Here is a 17,608-nt window from a genome sequence, read left to right on the forward strand (position 1 = left end):
ATGCCTCTTCCACCTTTGAAGATGAGCGACGTCGATGTCTTGCCGCTACGCGTGAACGCTGACACCAGGCCACAACCACACCTCCCATATCAACTGGCGTCCCAGGCCCCATGTGCCACAAACTCTGCGCCTCAGTCTTTGGACTTCAAAGCCACATGAGGGTACATCAATAGATGATAATGCACAAAGACAATAGTCATTCTCAGTTACCGAGAGACTACCACTATATTTGTGCTCTCTCTGCCACATAGAGCAGCCCTTCTTTGTGTTTGAAAGGATGAAAAAAATAAGTAATAAAGAAACAGCATAGGAAGATGGTAAGAGAATAAGTTAGTTGTACTTGAAGTCATATCAACAAATTTTGAACAAATTGAAAAAAAGGGCTGATCTTTTTTTAATATCATAAAGGAAGGTACTACAGTCCTCAGAAAAAAGAAAAATGACATTCCAGATTTCAAAAAGAGGAAGCGGGTAGATTTATTTCAATAAAACATCTGACAAAGTCTCTCAGGCAGTCCTTATAAACGAGATGGGAAGATATTTGCTAGAGAGTAATAGAGTTCAGTAGATTTGGAAATGGTTGAATAACTTTTAAGAGTAGTGATTTGAAGCTATATGTCATCTTGGAGATAGGCTTTTAGTGGAGTACCTCATTGATCTGAGCTTTTTCAAATATTTATTATTGATAGGGGCAGCTAGGTGATTCAGTGGATAAAGAGCCAAGCCTGTAGGTAGGAGGGCCTGAGTTCAAATGTAGCCTCTGACACTTCCTAACTGTATAACTCTGTGCAAATGGCTTATTTCCTGTTGCCTAGTCCTTCCCACTCTTCTGCCTTAGAACTCAGTATCAATTCTAAGATAGAAGGTAAGGATTCTAAAAAATGTTTATTAATTATAAAGATGTAGATGGGCATCCTAATCAGATATATCTATAGATAACACAAATCTAGGAGAGTTTGCTAATATGACAGGTGACAGGATACAAAAAATATCCTAATAGTCTAAAACTTTGGGACAAGAAATATAATTGGGATACATTGAGGTTCAGATATTAACTTCCCAAGTAAAATATAAAGGTCACATTTATTTTTCTTAATTGATAAATTATCCAAATGTTAAGTAGCATCACTCACAATAATTGCTTATTTACATAATGCTTTACTTGCAAACTACTTTACACGTTTTATACTCTTTAGCATTTTCCCGTAAGGGTGGCAGTTGTCAAGAAGGAAATTTGAGGCTTGATAGGAAAAAAGATCCCTAACAATTGGAGCTGACCAGAAGTGAGACAAATTCTCCTGACAATTAGCATATTCTCACTCACTTGTAGCCTTGAAACATGAACTGGAGGGGTCTTAGAAAAGGTGTTTTGTGGTTGTTATTGTTTTCAAACAAGATAGACAAGATGATCTCTGAGTTATCTTCTCTACAAATTTTATGATCATTTCACAGAGATATGGGAGAATAGAGATGGTGCTAGTCAATGTTTAACGGTTGACTCAGGAAAATATTTACTCATGACCTGCTTTGAAGTTTGCTCTGCATTATTAACATTTTCATCACTTTAAACCCAAATAATTAACAAAATAATTAATCATACCCCATAATTCAAGTAACATTTACTGATTTCAAAATTAGAGTTTAGCTATGGAAGACTTCTAAGCTAGAGAGGCTAAAATAAAGTACTTCAGAAGAAAAATATTAAAATACTAATATTAAAGTAGGAGCAAAATAGTTGGCAAACAACTGTTAAAGGATATTATTTAATATATTAAAACTATGCCTTATTAATAAGTTAATGCACCCAATTTGAGAAATGCCCTAATGGGTCCCAAGGATTAATTCTAATATAATTCAGATGCCACTGTGGGTGGCCTTTATGTAAAAGATTACAAATAATGGAAATAAATGTAATATTCTTTGGTGGAACTGTACTTGCAGTTACTCTATAAATATATATTCTTTCTGATAATGAGTCAAAAAAATTTGAGAATCTCAGGGGCATAGCCATGTTCTCAACTCAATGGGAACATGCCCCCCAAATTACAAGCCAGGTTTTCTAGGATCTTGTAATTCAATCAGTGCTAACATAGACAAAGTTTATTCAGGAAACATAGAATAGTAGACCAGTGAGTTCATGGTGGGGAAGAAAGCTATTAAATTGTAACGGTAGAACCAATGATAACTATTGCTTATGTAACAACATCTATTAAAGAGGATGAGAAATCCTATGAAGAATTGGCCAGATCCTTCAAACTGTTTTGAACTGTTTTGAAACTACAAAGTGTTTGTATGTCTATATGTAGACATACACACAAATTCTAATGTATATGTGGGTAGAGAGAAAGATTATGAAAATATATTACAGGGAGCAACTGGGTAGCTCAATGTATTGAGAGTTAAGCCTAGAAATGAGAGGTCCTGGGTTCATATCTTGCCTCAGACACTTCCTAGCTGTGTGACCCTGGGCAAGTCACTTAACCCCCATTGCCTAGCCTTTACCATTCTTCTGCCTTGTATTGATTCTAAGATGGAAGGTAAGGGTTTAAAATGTATGTATGTATGTATGTATGTATGTACACACATGAACATAACAAAATATAGTTTAGTACCAAAAAATAAAAAGTCAGGTTTAAAAATTAGTAGGTGATGAACATTATGTAAACTGATCATCTTCATCACAAAATATAAAATTGACAATATAAGCAAATAGGAAACAACTTATCACTGACCTGGGAATCCAAATAGGATTTCCTGTGATACCAGAATTAGCTCTCCATGTAGTCAGAACTGTTTATAGCAAAGGTCAAAATCAGTATTAAATTATAAAACACAAATATAAGATATTGCCTGTGATTTTAGAAACACCAATCCAACCTGTTTAAATAAGCTATCAGTTCAGAAAATTGGAAAAGACAACACTAAAGGCACTAACAATCCCCATTTCTTAGATTATCTATATGTAGAGACAAACAGTTAAAAATGAGGACATTTCAAGAGCCCCTAAATCACCTCAGCCAACAAACATGTAATTCAGAGACATAGCATCCAAGAACATGTAATTGTTGAATAAATAGGAGAATCATTGGAAGTTGTGAACAATACCACTTTCACAGAACATCAAAAAAGTTGGGGGAAATAGGTCTTCAGAAGACTTGGCAATGGCTCAACTAAGCCATATCATCCCAAGTGCATTTGTTGCTAAAACTGAAAAGGCCAGCACAAATAGAGGCAAAATAAAATACTGCCACTATGATGATCTGGTCTCTTAGAGGATGACTGTTGGTGGTAGTTGTGCTTCCTACTCAAAAGGGACCAAAATGACATCAATATTGGTAATATCTTTTAACTCAAGCAAAAATTTAATTTTAGTAAAGCAGAGTTGCACAAATTGTTCTCATCCACCCCTTCCATCAGGAGTAGACACCCCCCCCCCCCAATTCACCACCAGGTTTGAGGCCTGTCGGTTATCCCCAACCTGGTTTTGTCCATCTGCCATTATGGTTTTACTAGAGTGTGGCTGCTGCATAAGCTATAGCTTCTTGCTGCCAGGAGAAACTAGTACCTCTGCTGTGAGGGCTTGCCAAAACCTTTTCAGAGCTACTTTCCTCCTTTGCTGTCCACCTTCCACCCAGTTCTCATTTGTGATGAGATTAGAACCATCACTTCTAGCTATTTAAGGCCTTCAGAGGCATGCCAATCAACTATTTCCAATCAAAGAGATTCATGGTTCATAAAGAGAGTATAAGATATGGACTATCTTATTGGAGCATTTTAAACTTCATTTGCCCTAATTACTAATTACACATTGAGTGTTAGAATTCCCTCCCTTGCAACAGGTATTCTGACTCCAAATCACTTTCCTTTCATCAGGCTTTCTCTCAAGAACTGGCAACTGATTGACTATGTGGGTAAGGGAAAGTTGTGGAAAGAAATTCATTAGACGGACAATTTGTAGGAGAAAGAGAATGCGTTTTGTTTTGTACACGTGGAGTTTGAGGTGCCTATGGGACATCCATTTTAATATAGCCAATAAGCAGGTAGTAAGCCTTCCCAACTTTTCTGAATTCTCCATACTTAATCATTTTTCTACTGTACATTAATATTCCATTTCATTCATATGCCACAATTTATCCAGGTATTCTCCAGTTAATTGTAATCAACTTTGTTTCCAATTTTTTGCTACCCACCCCACAAAATGCTGCAATAAGTATTTCTGTATGTATAGGACTTTTCTTTCAGTTTTAAAGTCCTTGGTTTATATCTAAACAGTAGTCTCTGGTTCAAATAGTATAGGCACTTCAGCCATTTTCCAAGCATATAATTCCAAATCGCTTTCAAAAATGGTTGGTCCAGGGGAAGCTAAGCGGCTAAATGGATAGAGTACCAGGCCTAGAAATGGGAGGACCTAGTTTTAATATTTGGCCTCTGACACTTCCTAGCTGTGTCACCCTGGGTAAGTCGCTTATGTAAAAAATGGATATTTTTGAACCCCAGACTTCAATCCCCAGAAGTCCTTGGTGTTCCCAGAATTCCCTATAATCTCACCTGAGTCCCCAGGTTGGCGAGATCACAATTGGTATTTAACTGGCAGTAACGCCTCCCTCTCTCTCTTCCATTCCATTGCAATGATGTAGTAAGTAAGCTAAGCACGGGGACTCTGAATTGGCTAATCAGCCATGGGCATGTGGTTATTATTTTGTAGCCTTGGATTTCTAATAATCCTTAATAAACCTCATAAAATATAATATTTTTTATTACTAGATAATTTAATTTTTACACTTAGCACCACTTGCCTGTAGCCCTTACTGCTCTTTTGCCTTGGAACTGATACTTAATATTGATTCTAAGACAGAAGGTAACGGTTTTGTTGTGTTTTTTTTTTAATGGTTGGTTCATTGGGCATCCATTCCAACAGTTTATTTAGTGTCCTTGCCTTTCCATAACCCCTGAAACTTTGACTCTTTCCTACCCTTGAAATATACATTTATATCTGAAATACAACCCTTTGCATTTACCAGTGATGTAAGAATCATTCATGATGTAAAGTAAAAGACTTTTGATTATGATCTGTGTACTAGATTTTGGGTAGAAGAATTATATTAGTCAACAGAACTTTAGTAATAGAAGAAAACTTTTAAAGATTATCTCTACAACCTTCATTTTACAGATGAGAAAACTGAGCCCTAAAGATATTAAATAACCTTCCCAATGTCCTGTTGCTATTTAGTAACTGAATAATGACTACAAATTTACCACCTGAGATTGAGATTAAAGAAATATAATACTCTTGATGCTAATATTTTTCTCTAATTTAAAAAAATCATAATTAAGTCTTAATAGACTTCTTAATGGGGAAACATGACCTTTTCTCTTGTAGCTTCTTATTTGTTTTACTATTGAATATTTTCCTTCATTTCTCCTTTTTATACCTATCTCTGATACAAACTTTGTAGTCACCTAATCTTTCAATACTCTAGCCCAGTGGTGTAAAATTCAAATAGAAACAGATCCTTGCTGACCACATATTGACTTTAAAAGCCACAAATTAACATTATCTATGTTGTATTACATTTTTATTTATTGTGTTAAACATTTCCCAGTTACATTTTAATCTGATTTAGGAGCTTTGCTGCAAGAGTTTGATACCTCTGCTCTTGGCAGCTTAAATCTATGAATAGCCAAGAAAATACCAGTCTGCTTTAGAGGAATGGGTTTCCTCATCTGGGAGTTCCCCATGTGTTATAAATTATGTGTTATAAAACAGACTTTTCCTTTCATGAGAAACTTTATTGGATCTGATTGGTTCTTCTAATTTACTCTGCTGCTAGATTCTTTTCTTACATTGTGTGGCACCACACTGTCTTGGTTTCCCTTCTACGTTTCTGAGCATTCTTTATCTGTCTCCTTTACTTCCCCTTTCTTTTCTCTACCTATTCTAATATTCCATCCTCACCTCTTGCCTACAGAGAATTCATTTATTCTTATCAGAATTTATTACTGATGACTTTGAAATCCTCATCTCTGGCCCGACCAAGTCTTACTTGTATACCTGTCCTCTTTTTCTAACATCCTCAAATTTCTCACAATCACTGCATATTTACCACCTTCAAAACTGTAGACTCATTCTCCTTCTAAACTAACCATAGTAACACTTTGCCCCATGTTTATGAAACTTGTCGTGTCTGAATCTTTGTGAACCCATGTGAGGTTGAGTGGTTTACCATTTCTTTCTCTAGTAGACAAGGAGACTAATGCAAAAGGAGAGTGACTTGCCCAGGATCATACAACTAGTAAGTGTCTGAGGCCACATTTGAACCCAGAAAGATGAGTCTTCCTAACTCCAGGCCTGATACTCTATCCACTGTACCACCTAACTGCTTTATATTGCCAAATAAATATGAACTTAACTTTCTTCAATCAAGGCAGAGATTGAAAATAGTAGACAAGTACCCAGACCAGTGAAATCACAAATAGTGTAATGGAAAGGACACTGAACTCACGGCACCTAGTTTCTAATCCTGACTTTTCCACTAACAAGTTCTGTGATTTTGAGCAAGATTTTGTCCTCCCTCTAAGTCTCAGTTTCCTTCTCAGTAAATTGTAGGAGTTAAACTCAACAATTCCTCTACTCCCAGCTCTGACATTTTTTGATTCTTTTTCTATATTCATAGTCAAATTTTATGGGGCAGTAACTATTTCTTAACATTTTCATTATAGCAAGTGTAGCATTATGTGTTATGGTAGTTTTGTAAGTATTTTATTGCCAAATGATTTATTAAAAATCTAATTTGGATATCATTTGAACCAGGTAAACTTGCTTAAGCAACTATATACATATGAATTCATTTCAGTACCTAAAAGGTAACTTTGATTGCTTCCTCTAAGTCTTCATTTGACTTCTTTGTCCACTGCCTCATTTGCTTTTTCTCTTATATGATCATAATGTTAATAATTTTATTGGATTGTGGCTTGAAGTTTGCATCTTTAACTATAGATATGAACATTTGGGTATTAGGGACGGTTCTGCATGAAAAATGAGCTTTATTAGAAATATATATATATATATTGTGTTTTTAAAATATACTCCTTGGGGCAGCTGGGTGGCTCAGTGGATTGAGAGCCAGGCCTAGAGATGGGAGGTCTTATGTTCAAATATGACCCCCATTGCCTAGTCCTTACCACTCTTCTGCCTTGGAATTAAAATATAGTATTGATTCCAAGACAGAAGGTAAGGGTTTAATATATATATATATATACTCCTTACTACAAAAGTGACAGGATTCTTCAACCCCACAAGAAAACTTGACATGGTAGTATTTGTGTAATCTAGAGTGAAATTTACATTACAAATGGCCAGTGACAAGTGATAGAGCAGCAGATACTGCAATTTGTGTTATATGTCTAGAAGCCTGGAGTAGTGGGTTGTGTACTAGTGAACAAGAGGCAACCTGGGGTGGTATGGCTTTGGCCTTTAATCCTCTGAGCCTTAGAACAGATGGCTTTTATGGTCCCTTCCATCACTAGTCTGTGATTTAAAGAAAATTATGGGTTCAGATTTTACCTCATGACATTTAATAGACTGTGTGACCATAAGGATATTTAAGTTCTCTGAGCCTCAGTTTCTTTCTCTGTAAACTGTGGATTATTATATATATTATACTTGTTTCCTAGGGATGCTTTGAAGATCAAATAAGATCTCGTATGAGAAGTGCTTCACAATCTTGAAAAGGGTATATTCAGTTCATTACAACTGAAGCCTGTAAGGGGTGCCAGGTAATCAATGAAAGGACCTGATTTTCTGCCATATCAATGGTGGTGGTAGTTATTTCTTGAAGGCAGAGTAGGGAAAACACAAAGTTTGTTAAATGACAACCCATATTTCTTTGATTTCCTGTGATTCTTCAAAAACATTCCTTGGCAATAAAATCAGTCAGTAATTATTTTTGTGTTTGTGTGGGGCTGAGCTGACTGGACCATCTTTACAAGTTGAAGCCCTTACCTTATGGAATGAGGTCTAGTTAAAATATTTAATTATTCTAGAAAGACAGTGAAATGAAGCCATAATCTAATAAACTGCTTCTTTTCAAATTCTCAAATGAAATATATTTGTAGGTTTCAGTGAAAAATGAATCTTTGTTAAGCTTTAAATGAAATTATGGAATTACAGGAGAAAATGCCAAACCATAAAGAGACAGTAGTTTCCTTACCCAATTACATAGAAAATTTGTTTTCATGACTACATAAAGATACCAAGAATTTACTTTGAAGAACTCCACATGACTGCTTCATTTGAATGTGGGATTCTGTTACCACTGTTTGACTTGTCTCTGGAAGAAACTGTACTTTGAATCCTAATACTGGGGTTTGTCTACCCCTGCCCCCATACTTAGTGGTTGCATTACTCTGGGCAGTCACTTAGCCTCCTTGTCATACTTCTTAGCTGCTCTTTGGACTTGGTCTAAGTCATCATCTAGATTGTGAATCTTACAGATTGATGAAGGAAGTTTCCCAGAGTTATAGAATCACAGCTCCTTTGTATATTCATTTCCACTCTTCTAGCCACAACACTGAGACCCTCAAAATCCATTTGGATCATCTTTAGAGACTAACATTGATATAAAAGTAGTTAAAAATAACTCAATATGGATAATAGATTTAAGGAGTTCACTGGTAGAGAAGAAAAGTATGAATTTTAATGAAGTCGCTTCACTAAAGTCTTCTTCCAGTGCCTCTGTGGTGATGAAATGCCCCTGAGTTCTGGAAAGATACACTGCTGGGGCCCAAGCAGGGAAGGAGGTGGGGCACTAAACTGAAAAGTGCGAGTGGACCTGGCTGTGCACATGCATGTGTTAGGTGAGAGCCAACCCCCTGAAGTTGACAACAGAGCTCACTACTTGGTTGGGTGTAGGATGAATTTTTCAGCCATAACTACTTAAGTCAGAGACAGGTTGGTATGTGTGTCAGTGGGAGGAATACCTACAGCAAAACAAGAGAGTATCACAATGTTATTAAAAGTAAAAAAAAAAGTAGTTCATACATACTACTAAAGAATCAGAGCCACCTTTGCAGCCACCAGTGTGTAAGCACCTTTTTACTTTTAAGCTTTTGTTTCCTTTCTATGAAAAAGAGAAAGGTATGGGGTCTTAGTGAGAATGGGGTATTATTGATTATATTTCTAGAATGCATAGAAGATTACTTTTTTATGGGGTAGAGTATGAAGTTGCTATGGCATAAGCATAGTCAGCAGATATGAAGAATGCGTGTGTGTGTGTGTGTGTGTGTGTGTGTGTGTGTGTGTGTGTGTGTGTGTACACATATGGTTTTATGCTCAGGATGGTAGAGGAGGGAACCAACACTTATCTGAACAGAAGGAAATATGTGGTTAAACGGTTTCAGCTATAACTGCAGACAATTTTTCTTAGTTCAAATGGGGGACAAAATGAAGCCTTATATTTCTTTCCCTGAAATGAGGATATTACATTGGCATGGTTTATTGGATCTTTTAACAGGAAAAGTAATTTTGTATAGTAAGGAAAAAGTAGCATAAATATGTATACATGATTAACAGCAGTCTAATACAGATTTTATTTAATAGAATTTGGAGGGTAATTTTCCTGGGTATTTATAGTGACCACAATTTATCTAATATTAACCAAATCTTAACAGCAGAGTGTATGAAGCTCCTCTGTGAAAAGCCTTCTCACATCAATGAAACTGGTTTGTATCGAGTCTGAAAAGGACATTGGATTTGGAGCTGGGTTCAAATTACAACTTTGCTTCTGACTTCCTTAGAGACTCTCAACGAGGCCCAACGCTTGAGACTCCTTCCTAATTTGTACAGGAAAGGCTAGCTCTAAATAATTTTACCCAAAGTCTCTCTGGTTTAAGTCATAGTCATTTTTGCCTGAAAATGTAACAGTTACCCAGTTATATATATATAATGAATGAATGAAATCTGATCTTCCATTGAGATGGTACTAAAACTCATGCAAAACAGAGAACATACATTTGGTGTGAGTAAATGGAAAAAACTATTCATTTTTACACTGTAAAAAAAGAAATTACAAAAACTTGATCAAAGAGGTTTTCGTAATGCTTATTACTAATTACCAAGCAAAACTTAGCCAATTCAGTAGCCAGTTATCACTGTTAACTGTACCAATTCAGCAATAATGTTTCATGAGAGCTTGTGGGCAACTAGTGCTTCACTGCTTCTTTGTGGGATGGAAGTGACCCCAGTTACTTTTCTTAAAATAAGCTTTATTAATACTTCTTGTTATTATTAGCACAGTAATTTTCCAACTTTGCCATTAGTACCATCCCCACATACAAATTAACCCTTCCTTGTAACAAAGAAAAATAATTAAACAAAACTAACCAACACATTGACTTTATGGCAGTGTTTGCAACAGTCTCTGCCTATAGTCCCCTATTTCTCTATCATGAGACTCACAGAATTTTCTTAGTTCTTTTCTGGGCTAGTTTGAGTCATTATAGTTTGTTTGCTCTGCCTTAAACTTCACATGGTGTTCTTTTCATTGATATAATTATAACTATTTTATAAATTGTACTTCTGATTCTGATGACTTTGATATCAGTTCATTTAAATCCTACTATTTCTCTTAATTTCTCATATTTGAAGTTTCCTGTTTTTTTCCTATGTTGAAGTAACCAAATGATATCAACAAACAGTTCACAAAAGAACTGCAAATGATTAACAATCACTAGGAAAGAGCTCCAAATTACTACTAATAATAAATAATTAAAATAATAATTCATATCTAGCAAATTGTTAAAAATGGAAATGGTGTTAGAGGGGTTATGGAAAGATAGGCAGGCATACTACACTGTTGATAGAGCTGAATATTGAAAAGCAGTTAGGAATTATATTAAGCAATTTAAATGTCCATACATTTGACTCTAAAATCCTATTACTGATCTAGACTCTAAATAATCACTATTGCAAATATTAATAATATGGGAACAGGTCTTGATCAAATAATACATGTAAAGCTCAGCTGAATTGCTCATTGTCTACAGGAAGGGGGAAGGAAGGGAAAAAACATATATCATGTAACCTTGGGGAAATGTTCTTAATTAATTAAATTATAAAAAAATAAAGTGATAATCATAGTATTAAAAAAAATAAAATAAAATCCCATTACTAGGTATTCTCCAATAAGGTAAATGTTTTTGTTTTTTAAAGAAGATGTAATCTATGCCAAAATACTTATTGTATTGCTTTTTTTTTTTAATTATCTTAGAATCAATGCTAAGTATCAGTAAGGCAGAAGAGCAGTAAGGGCTAGGTGATTGGGGTTTAGTGATTTGCCTAGTATCACAGAGCTAGGACAAGCCTGAGTCTAGATTTGAATCCAGGAATTCCTGTCCGGACTTGGCTCTCTATCCACTGAGTTGTCCTTAAGCAATTAAATCTGAATGTGTAGGAAAATGGGATTTTCCAGGTGGCAAATAATATTCTTCATCTTAATTTTGCTGGTAATCTCCTTAAAATTGATCAAACTTATACCTTATTACATATAATCCAGTGAGCCTGTTCAGTGATTTTAGAGTAATCATTCTAAATTTTACTTTTCATTTTACAGTCATAGTAGATAGGAATTCTAAGTACCTTTTGCCCCTTTTTCTGCCACTATCATTGCATGAGTGAAAGGAACCAGTTCAGGTCTGTGGGTTGTTTCTCATTTTTTATACACTTCATAATGAACTACAGCCAAACAAAAATTATCCCCTGGTGGCCAATCTTCTGGTGATGAACTAGGTATCTCCATGATTAATTAGACTAGTCCTTTAGGCACGAGCACACAGTTCATCACTGGGATTGGTATTTAGTGGTCCCAAGTTGCTTGGACTCTGCTTAAATTTAAGCAGAGCTTACATCAATTGTTCAATACAATGAGACATTGAAGAAAGACTTAAGTAATACAAAGAAGGTGTGGGAAGTTGGATTAAAATGTCTGGAAGAATCCTGCAACATTTTCTGCTGGGTTTTTATTTTGACTGAATATTGAATGCATATCAGCGTATTTTCTTATCTTTCCTCCTTTTTCAAAAATTGAAGTAAAGGAAAAATTCTGCAATTTGTTGGATGCTGTGAGGAGTTGATCTCTTCTGTTTAACTTTTTACCTTGCTCTTTTGAAAGAGATTATGCCAAAGTTTATTCCATTGTGGTTTTATCTAAATTACTAGATTAATTAAACTTCTCTTGATTTCTATCCAAATGGTTGGCAGTAGATAGATAAAGGTTTTTTAATTTTCTTGCAAAATCTAAAATCTTGTTTAATTGGGAGATATCATGTTAGATATAGTAGAGACATTAGAGAAGTGAAAAAAGTCTCTGTCCTGAAGTAACCTATTCTCTGCTGACAGGTATACAATTATGCACAGATTAAATAAAAGATAATTTATAGAAGACAGCACTAACAATTAGGGTTTTCAGGAAAAACTTTACAAATCATTCAACTTAAATCTCATTCAAAGAACTATTGTTAATTTTGATTTACAGGTCTATAGCATGTAGACGTGAGAGTAGCCATGTATTATTTAATGTTTTTCAATAAATTCCATTTAACTATAAACCTACTCTAAATATAATTCTATGTGTTAGAAGCTATTATGTTATTTGATAACAATTAACTATTGTGTTTGTAGCCAAGAGTAGTAAGATCCTGATCAGAATTAACCCAGTAAAAACGTACCCAAGAAATTGAGGTTTTATACCATTTTATAGTTCTTATAGACTTACTTATTATCTTATTTTTCTCCTCTCACACCTCCAAAAAATAAAGGTTTTCTATAAAATAAGCTTTGATTCCTTGACCTTTTAATATGTGGTAGAGATTATGTGTTTTCATTATTGCTTTCTGTTAAATTGTGTTTCAGGTATACTTAAAGGCTCCAATGATTCTAAATGGAGTTTGTGTCATCTGGAAAGGCTGGATTGATCTACAGAGACTGGATGGTATGGGTTGCTTGGAATTTGATGAAGAACGAGCCCAGGTAGGCTCATTCATTAGCAAGGAGTTTGTTGTTTTATTTATTTAAAATTTTGCTCTTATAGCTTGAGTTTAATTGAAGCCACATAATAGAATAATGGAAAGGACTTGGAAACAGATTTGAATTCTAGTCCTGACATCGTTGCTGACTTTGTGGCCGTGTACAAGCTAATTAACCTCACTTTGAACCTCAATTTAGTTTCCTTATCTGTAAGATGAAGATAATATTCGCACTACCCTCTTCATGAGATCATTTCAGTAGGACTTCATTTTACTTAAACTAAATATTCAGATTTAAGTATACATGATTGGAAGTTTAAAAAAAACAAAGGCAGAAAAATGTATAAAATAAAAACTTTTAATTACACACTAAATCTGCGACAATTTTCTAAGTGGCTTAAATTTTGCAGCTGTTCACCATTTATACTCACTCATTCTCACTCTGAGAAGCATCAGCATGAGTCATTACATTGTTTGGCATCAAACATTAGTTCCCACATCAGTCTTAGTCTGTAGTTCTTGCTTTAACAAGTCATATCCAAGTCAGAGTAATGTTTCTCTTTGTTTCTAACACTATTTAGTTACTAATAATGCTCCCAAAGTACAAGGGTAATGATGCTGGTAGCACTGATAAGCCTAAGAAAAGTCATAAAATGCCTAGGTATGCTCATATAAGAAATATTTATTAAATAATGGGGTTCACTATTATGCACAATTTTCAACTTGTGCAAGGGATTTTGGAAAGTATTAGTCACACAAAAGAAGGTATAGGGATAGCAGTTCATAAACTTAAGAATACTGTATGAATATGAGGGTTCTTTTATTATTACTTTGCAAAACATTTTATAAATGTGTGATGTGTTTAACTTGTACCGTGTTCGGTGGTATAAACATAGATTTTACTCTCATCTGAACTGATCAAAAGAGAGAGAAATATCTTTCATAAACAGGAAAATAGAGGGGGAAAGGAGAAGAGGGAGAGAGAATTAGAGAAAGGGTAGATTTAAGACAGAGATTAGTCCTAAGCAAAACAAACTCAAAGGATATACAAAAATATTTGTAACTTTTTGAGGTTGTGAGGGATAGGAATCTAAAGAAATGCCCACAAATTGGGAAATGGATGAACCAGTTGATGATCTATCAATGGGATGGAATAACTATTGTGCTGAACTCTTCTCAGCATAATGACCAGTCAGGATTTCAGAAGACTTAAGAATGAGATCTCTACCTCCTGATAGAGATGTAAAGGACTCAGAATGTAGAATGAGACAATTAATTGAGTTGGAAAGAGGGCATTGCCATTGTGGAAATTTTTTTTGTAATAGGTCTTTTTTATTATTGTGCTCTTATTTGGAGAGGAGAGATTGGAACGGGAAGGCGAGAAAGCTCTTGGCTAAGTAAAATAAGTAAAATATTTTAAAAAAATAAACATTGACGGTTTTGAGACCTCAGTTCTCATTCTATTCTGATTCTGCTTATGTGCTTTATAACCTGAGAAGTAATATAAAATTAAAATAGATTTAATTTAACATTTTTGTGTCTTCTGCCTCAATACTATTTTCCATATGAGAAACTTCATATCAAAACATAAAACTAATTTTGAAAATTGTCTCTGAAATTAAGCACCTACTATGTTCAGGGTACTATGATAAGCACTGAGGATCCAAAAAAAGAATCCCTCCTGCTCTCAAGGAGCTCACACCCTAATGGAGGAGACAGCATTTAGAAACTGTGTGCAAACAAGTAGATAAAGATATAATGGAGAACATCTCCAAGAAAAAGGTATTAATAGTAAAGGTGTATAAAGACAGACCTTTTGCAGAAAGTAGAATTTTAAGAAGCCAAGTATAACAGATGAATGGTGAGATAATTTCAGACATGGGGAATAATCATGCACAGACTTGAGAAATTAGTCTTAGACATATTCTGACATCCGCTCTAAATGGACACATGACCATGATACTAAAGATTATACTATTAAAAATTAGGAGAAAAGCAGATGATATACCTCTCTGGGCCAAACAGCATAAGGGTAGGAGATATGTGCTTTTCTTTTTTTAACAGTTGATCCCTATACTTTTTAAAAACTTTTTTTTCAAGTACATATAGAAACAATTTTTGACAATTTTTTTTCTGATATATGCAATTCAGATTCTATCCCCCCACTCCCAAGGCAATAAATCCTCTGAGATAGGTTATACCAGTGCTTTCATGCAATATATATTTCCATATTTCCTGTGCCATGATAGAAGACACATCTCATGCATACAATAAAAAACTCAGGAAGGAAATAAAGTGAAAGATGGTGTGCTTTGATCTGCAGTCAGATCCTAACAGTTCCTTCTTTGGGTCTCTGGGGGTTATCTTAGAACTTTGCCATGCTGATGATAGTTTAATCTTTAGTACTACACTAAGGGTTGATCATCATGCAATATTTCAGTTACTGAATACACTGTTCTTCTGGTTCTTCTCACTTCACTTTGCATCAGTTCACATAAGTCTTACCAGCTTTTTCTAAAACTCAACCTGCTTGTCAACCATTCCCCAATTGTTGGCCATCCCCTCAGTTTCCAATTCTTTGCCACTAAAAAGAGAGCTACTAAAACATTTTTCATACAAGTGAGTATTTTCCCCCATCTCTTATCATTTTAGGTTACAGACCCTGTCACAGGATATGCATAGTTTTATGACCCTTTGGGCATGACTTCATATTGCTCTCCAGAATAATTATGTCAGTTCATAGTTCCACCAAAGTATGCAGTGTCTCAATTTTTCCATATCTTCAACATTTTTGAATAGTGAAGTCTATTAGCCAGTCTGATAGGTGTAAGGTGGTAAAGAGAAATTCTTAACTAAACAAGGGATAGAGATAGTTTAAAAAGATTAGACAGATAATTTGATTATATGAAACTAAAAAGCTTCTGTACAAACAAAATTAATGTTCCTAGAATAAGAGATACAGTCAAAAGGGAAAAATATTTGCATTACATTTCTCTGATAAGGATTTGGAATCTTAAGATATATAAACTCTCTCTATATATATATCATATATGTGATAGATAGATAGATAGATAGATAGATAGATAGAAAGAAAGAAAGAAAGAAAGAAAGAAAGAAAGAAAGAAAGAAAGAAAGAAAGAAAGAAAGAAAGAAAGAAAGAAAGAAAGAACTAAAAGCCTTTCCCCAATTGAGGAGTGGTCAAAGGATATGAACAAAGTTCTCAAATGAAGAACTACAAACTATTAACCATATGAAAGAATGTTCTAAATCACTAATAATAAGAGAAATGCAAATCAAACCCCAAGGTTTTACCTCACCCTTTACAAATTAAAAAAGATGAGAAAAGATAGGAATAGTCAGTGTTAGTGGGATTGTGAAGATAGAAACTCTAATATATTTTTGGTTGAACTATGAATCAGTAGACCCTCAAGAATTATGCAAGTAAAGTGACTAAAATACACATATACCATTTGTTCATGCCATTCAAAGAGGCTATTAAAAAGAAATGTTTTTCATGGACACCAAAATATTTATAGCTGCACTTTTTGTGATAGCAAAGAATTGGAAACAGAATAGAAACCTATTAGTTGGAGAATGGCTAAACAAATGTTGATACAGAAATGAAATGGAATTTTTTTACTATTTGTTTTTACATTTGTAAGAAATGGCAAATGAGACAAAGGAAAACAGGAAAAGATCTGCATGAACTGGTGTAGAGTGAAGTTAGCAGAGCCATAAGGGGAGAAAAAAAAGCAAAAGTGAATTCTAAAGAACAGGCATGGCTTGAAAGAAGAAATGAGAGACATTCACAGCCTTTTATACATGTTGTGCATTCCATGTCTTCTCAATCTTTGTCAATGTATCAATCAGTTACACTGATTTTTTTTTATCTTTAAAAAAGTACACTATGGGGGGGGAGGTACTTCTTGGAAGAACAAGGGAGGAATACTAGGGGAAGCTATGTTAATGTTAAAAAAACAATACATCAATAATTTTTTGGTTTTGTTTTTAAAGAAATGCATAGACTGGGAAGACAGCATGTTTTTTTAACCAGCAAGGTAGCCATTGTCACTGGATGTTAGAGTATATGGGGAGGGGTAAGTTGTAAGAATACTATAAAAATAGGAAGTTGCCAAGTTTTCAAGGATTTTAAGAGTCAAAAAGGATTTTAGAAGTATTAGGGAGCCACTGGAGTGTATTAAAACAGAGGTGGTGATATGATTGGACCTGTGCTTTAGAAAGATTTTGAGTAGTAGCGAAACTCAAATAAGGAAACATGTAAGGCAGAGAGACCAACCAACAGACTGTTTGAAGAGTTCAGGGGTGTGATGATGAAAACCTGTACCAGAGTGATAACAGTGTCAGAAAAGAGAAGGAATAATACACAAGAAATGTTATAAAGATAAAATTTACAGGCCTTGGTAACCAATTGGATATGAGAAGTTGAAGATGACACCTAGGTTGGAAGTCTAGAAACTTCCAATGGTGTGCCCTCGGCAGTAATAGGGAAGATGGGGAGAGGAGGGAGGAACAGATAATGGGTTCTATGTAGGACATATTGAATTTAAGACATAACAAGACATCTAGC

The 17,608-nt window shown here is 34.8% G+C and overlaps 1 protein-coding gene across 8 annotated transcripts in view; it reads left to right on the forward strand.

Moving 5' to 3' along the window:
• Window positions 1–17,608, forward strand: part of CBFB (core-binding factor subunit beta) — a 109,052-nt gene that overhangs the window by 43,855 nt on the left and 47,589 nt on the right. For all 8 annotated transcript variants that reach the window (XM_016427679.2, XM_056803701.1, XM_056803711.1 and 5 more), the window contains exon 4: window positions 12,908–13,024. In XM_016427679.2, coding sequence (XP_016283165.1) covers window positions 12,908–13,024 — 117 coding nt within the window. The remainder of the gene's footprint in view (window positions 1–12,907; window positions 13,025–17,608) is intronic.

The sequence above is a fragment of the Monodelphis domestica genome, chromosome 1 (assembly GCF_027887165.1).
Source record: "Monodelphis domestica isolate mMonDom1 chromosome 1, mMonDom1.pri, whole genome shotgun sequence".
Classification (NCBI taxonomy): Eukaryota; Metazoa; Chordata; class Mammalia; order Didelphimorphia; family Didelphidae; genus Monodelphis; species Monodelphis domestica.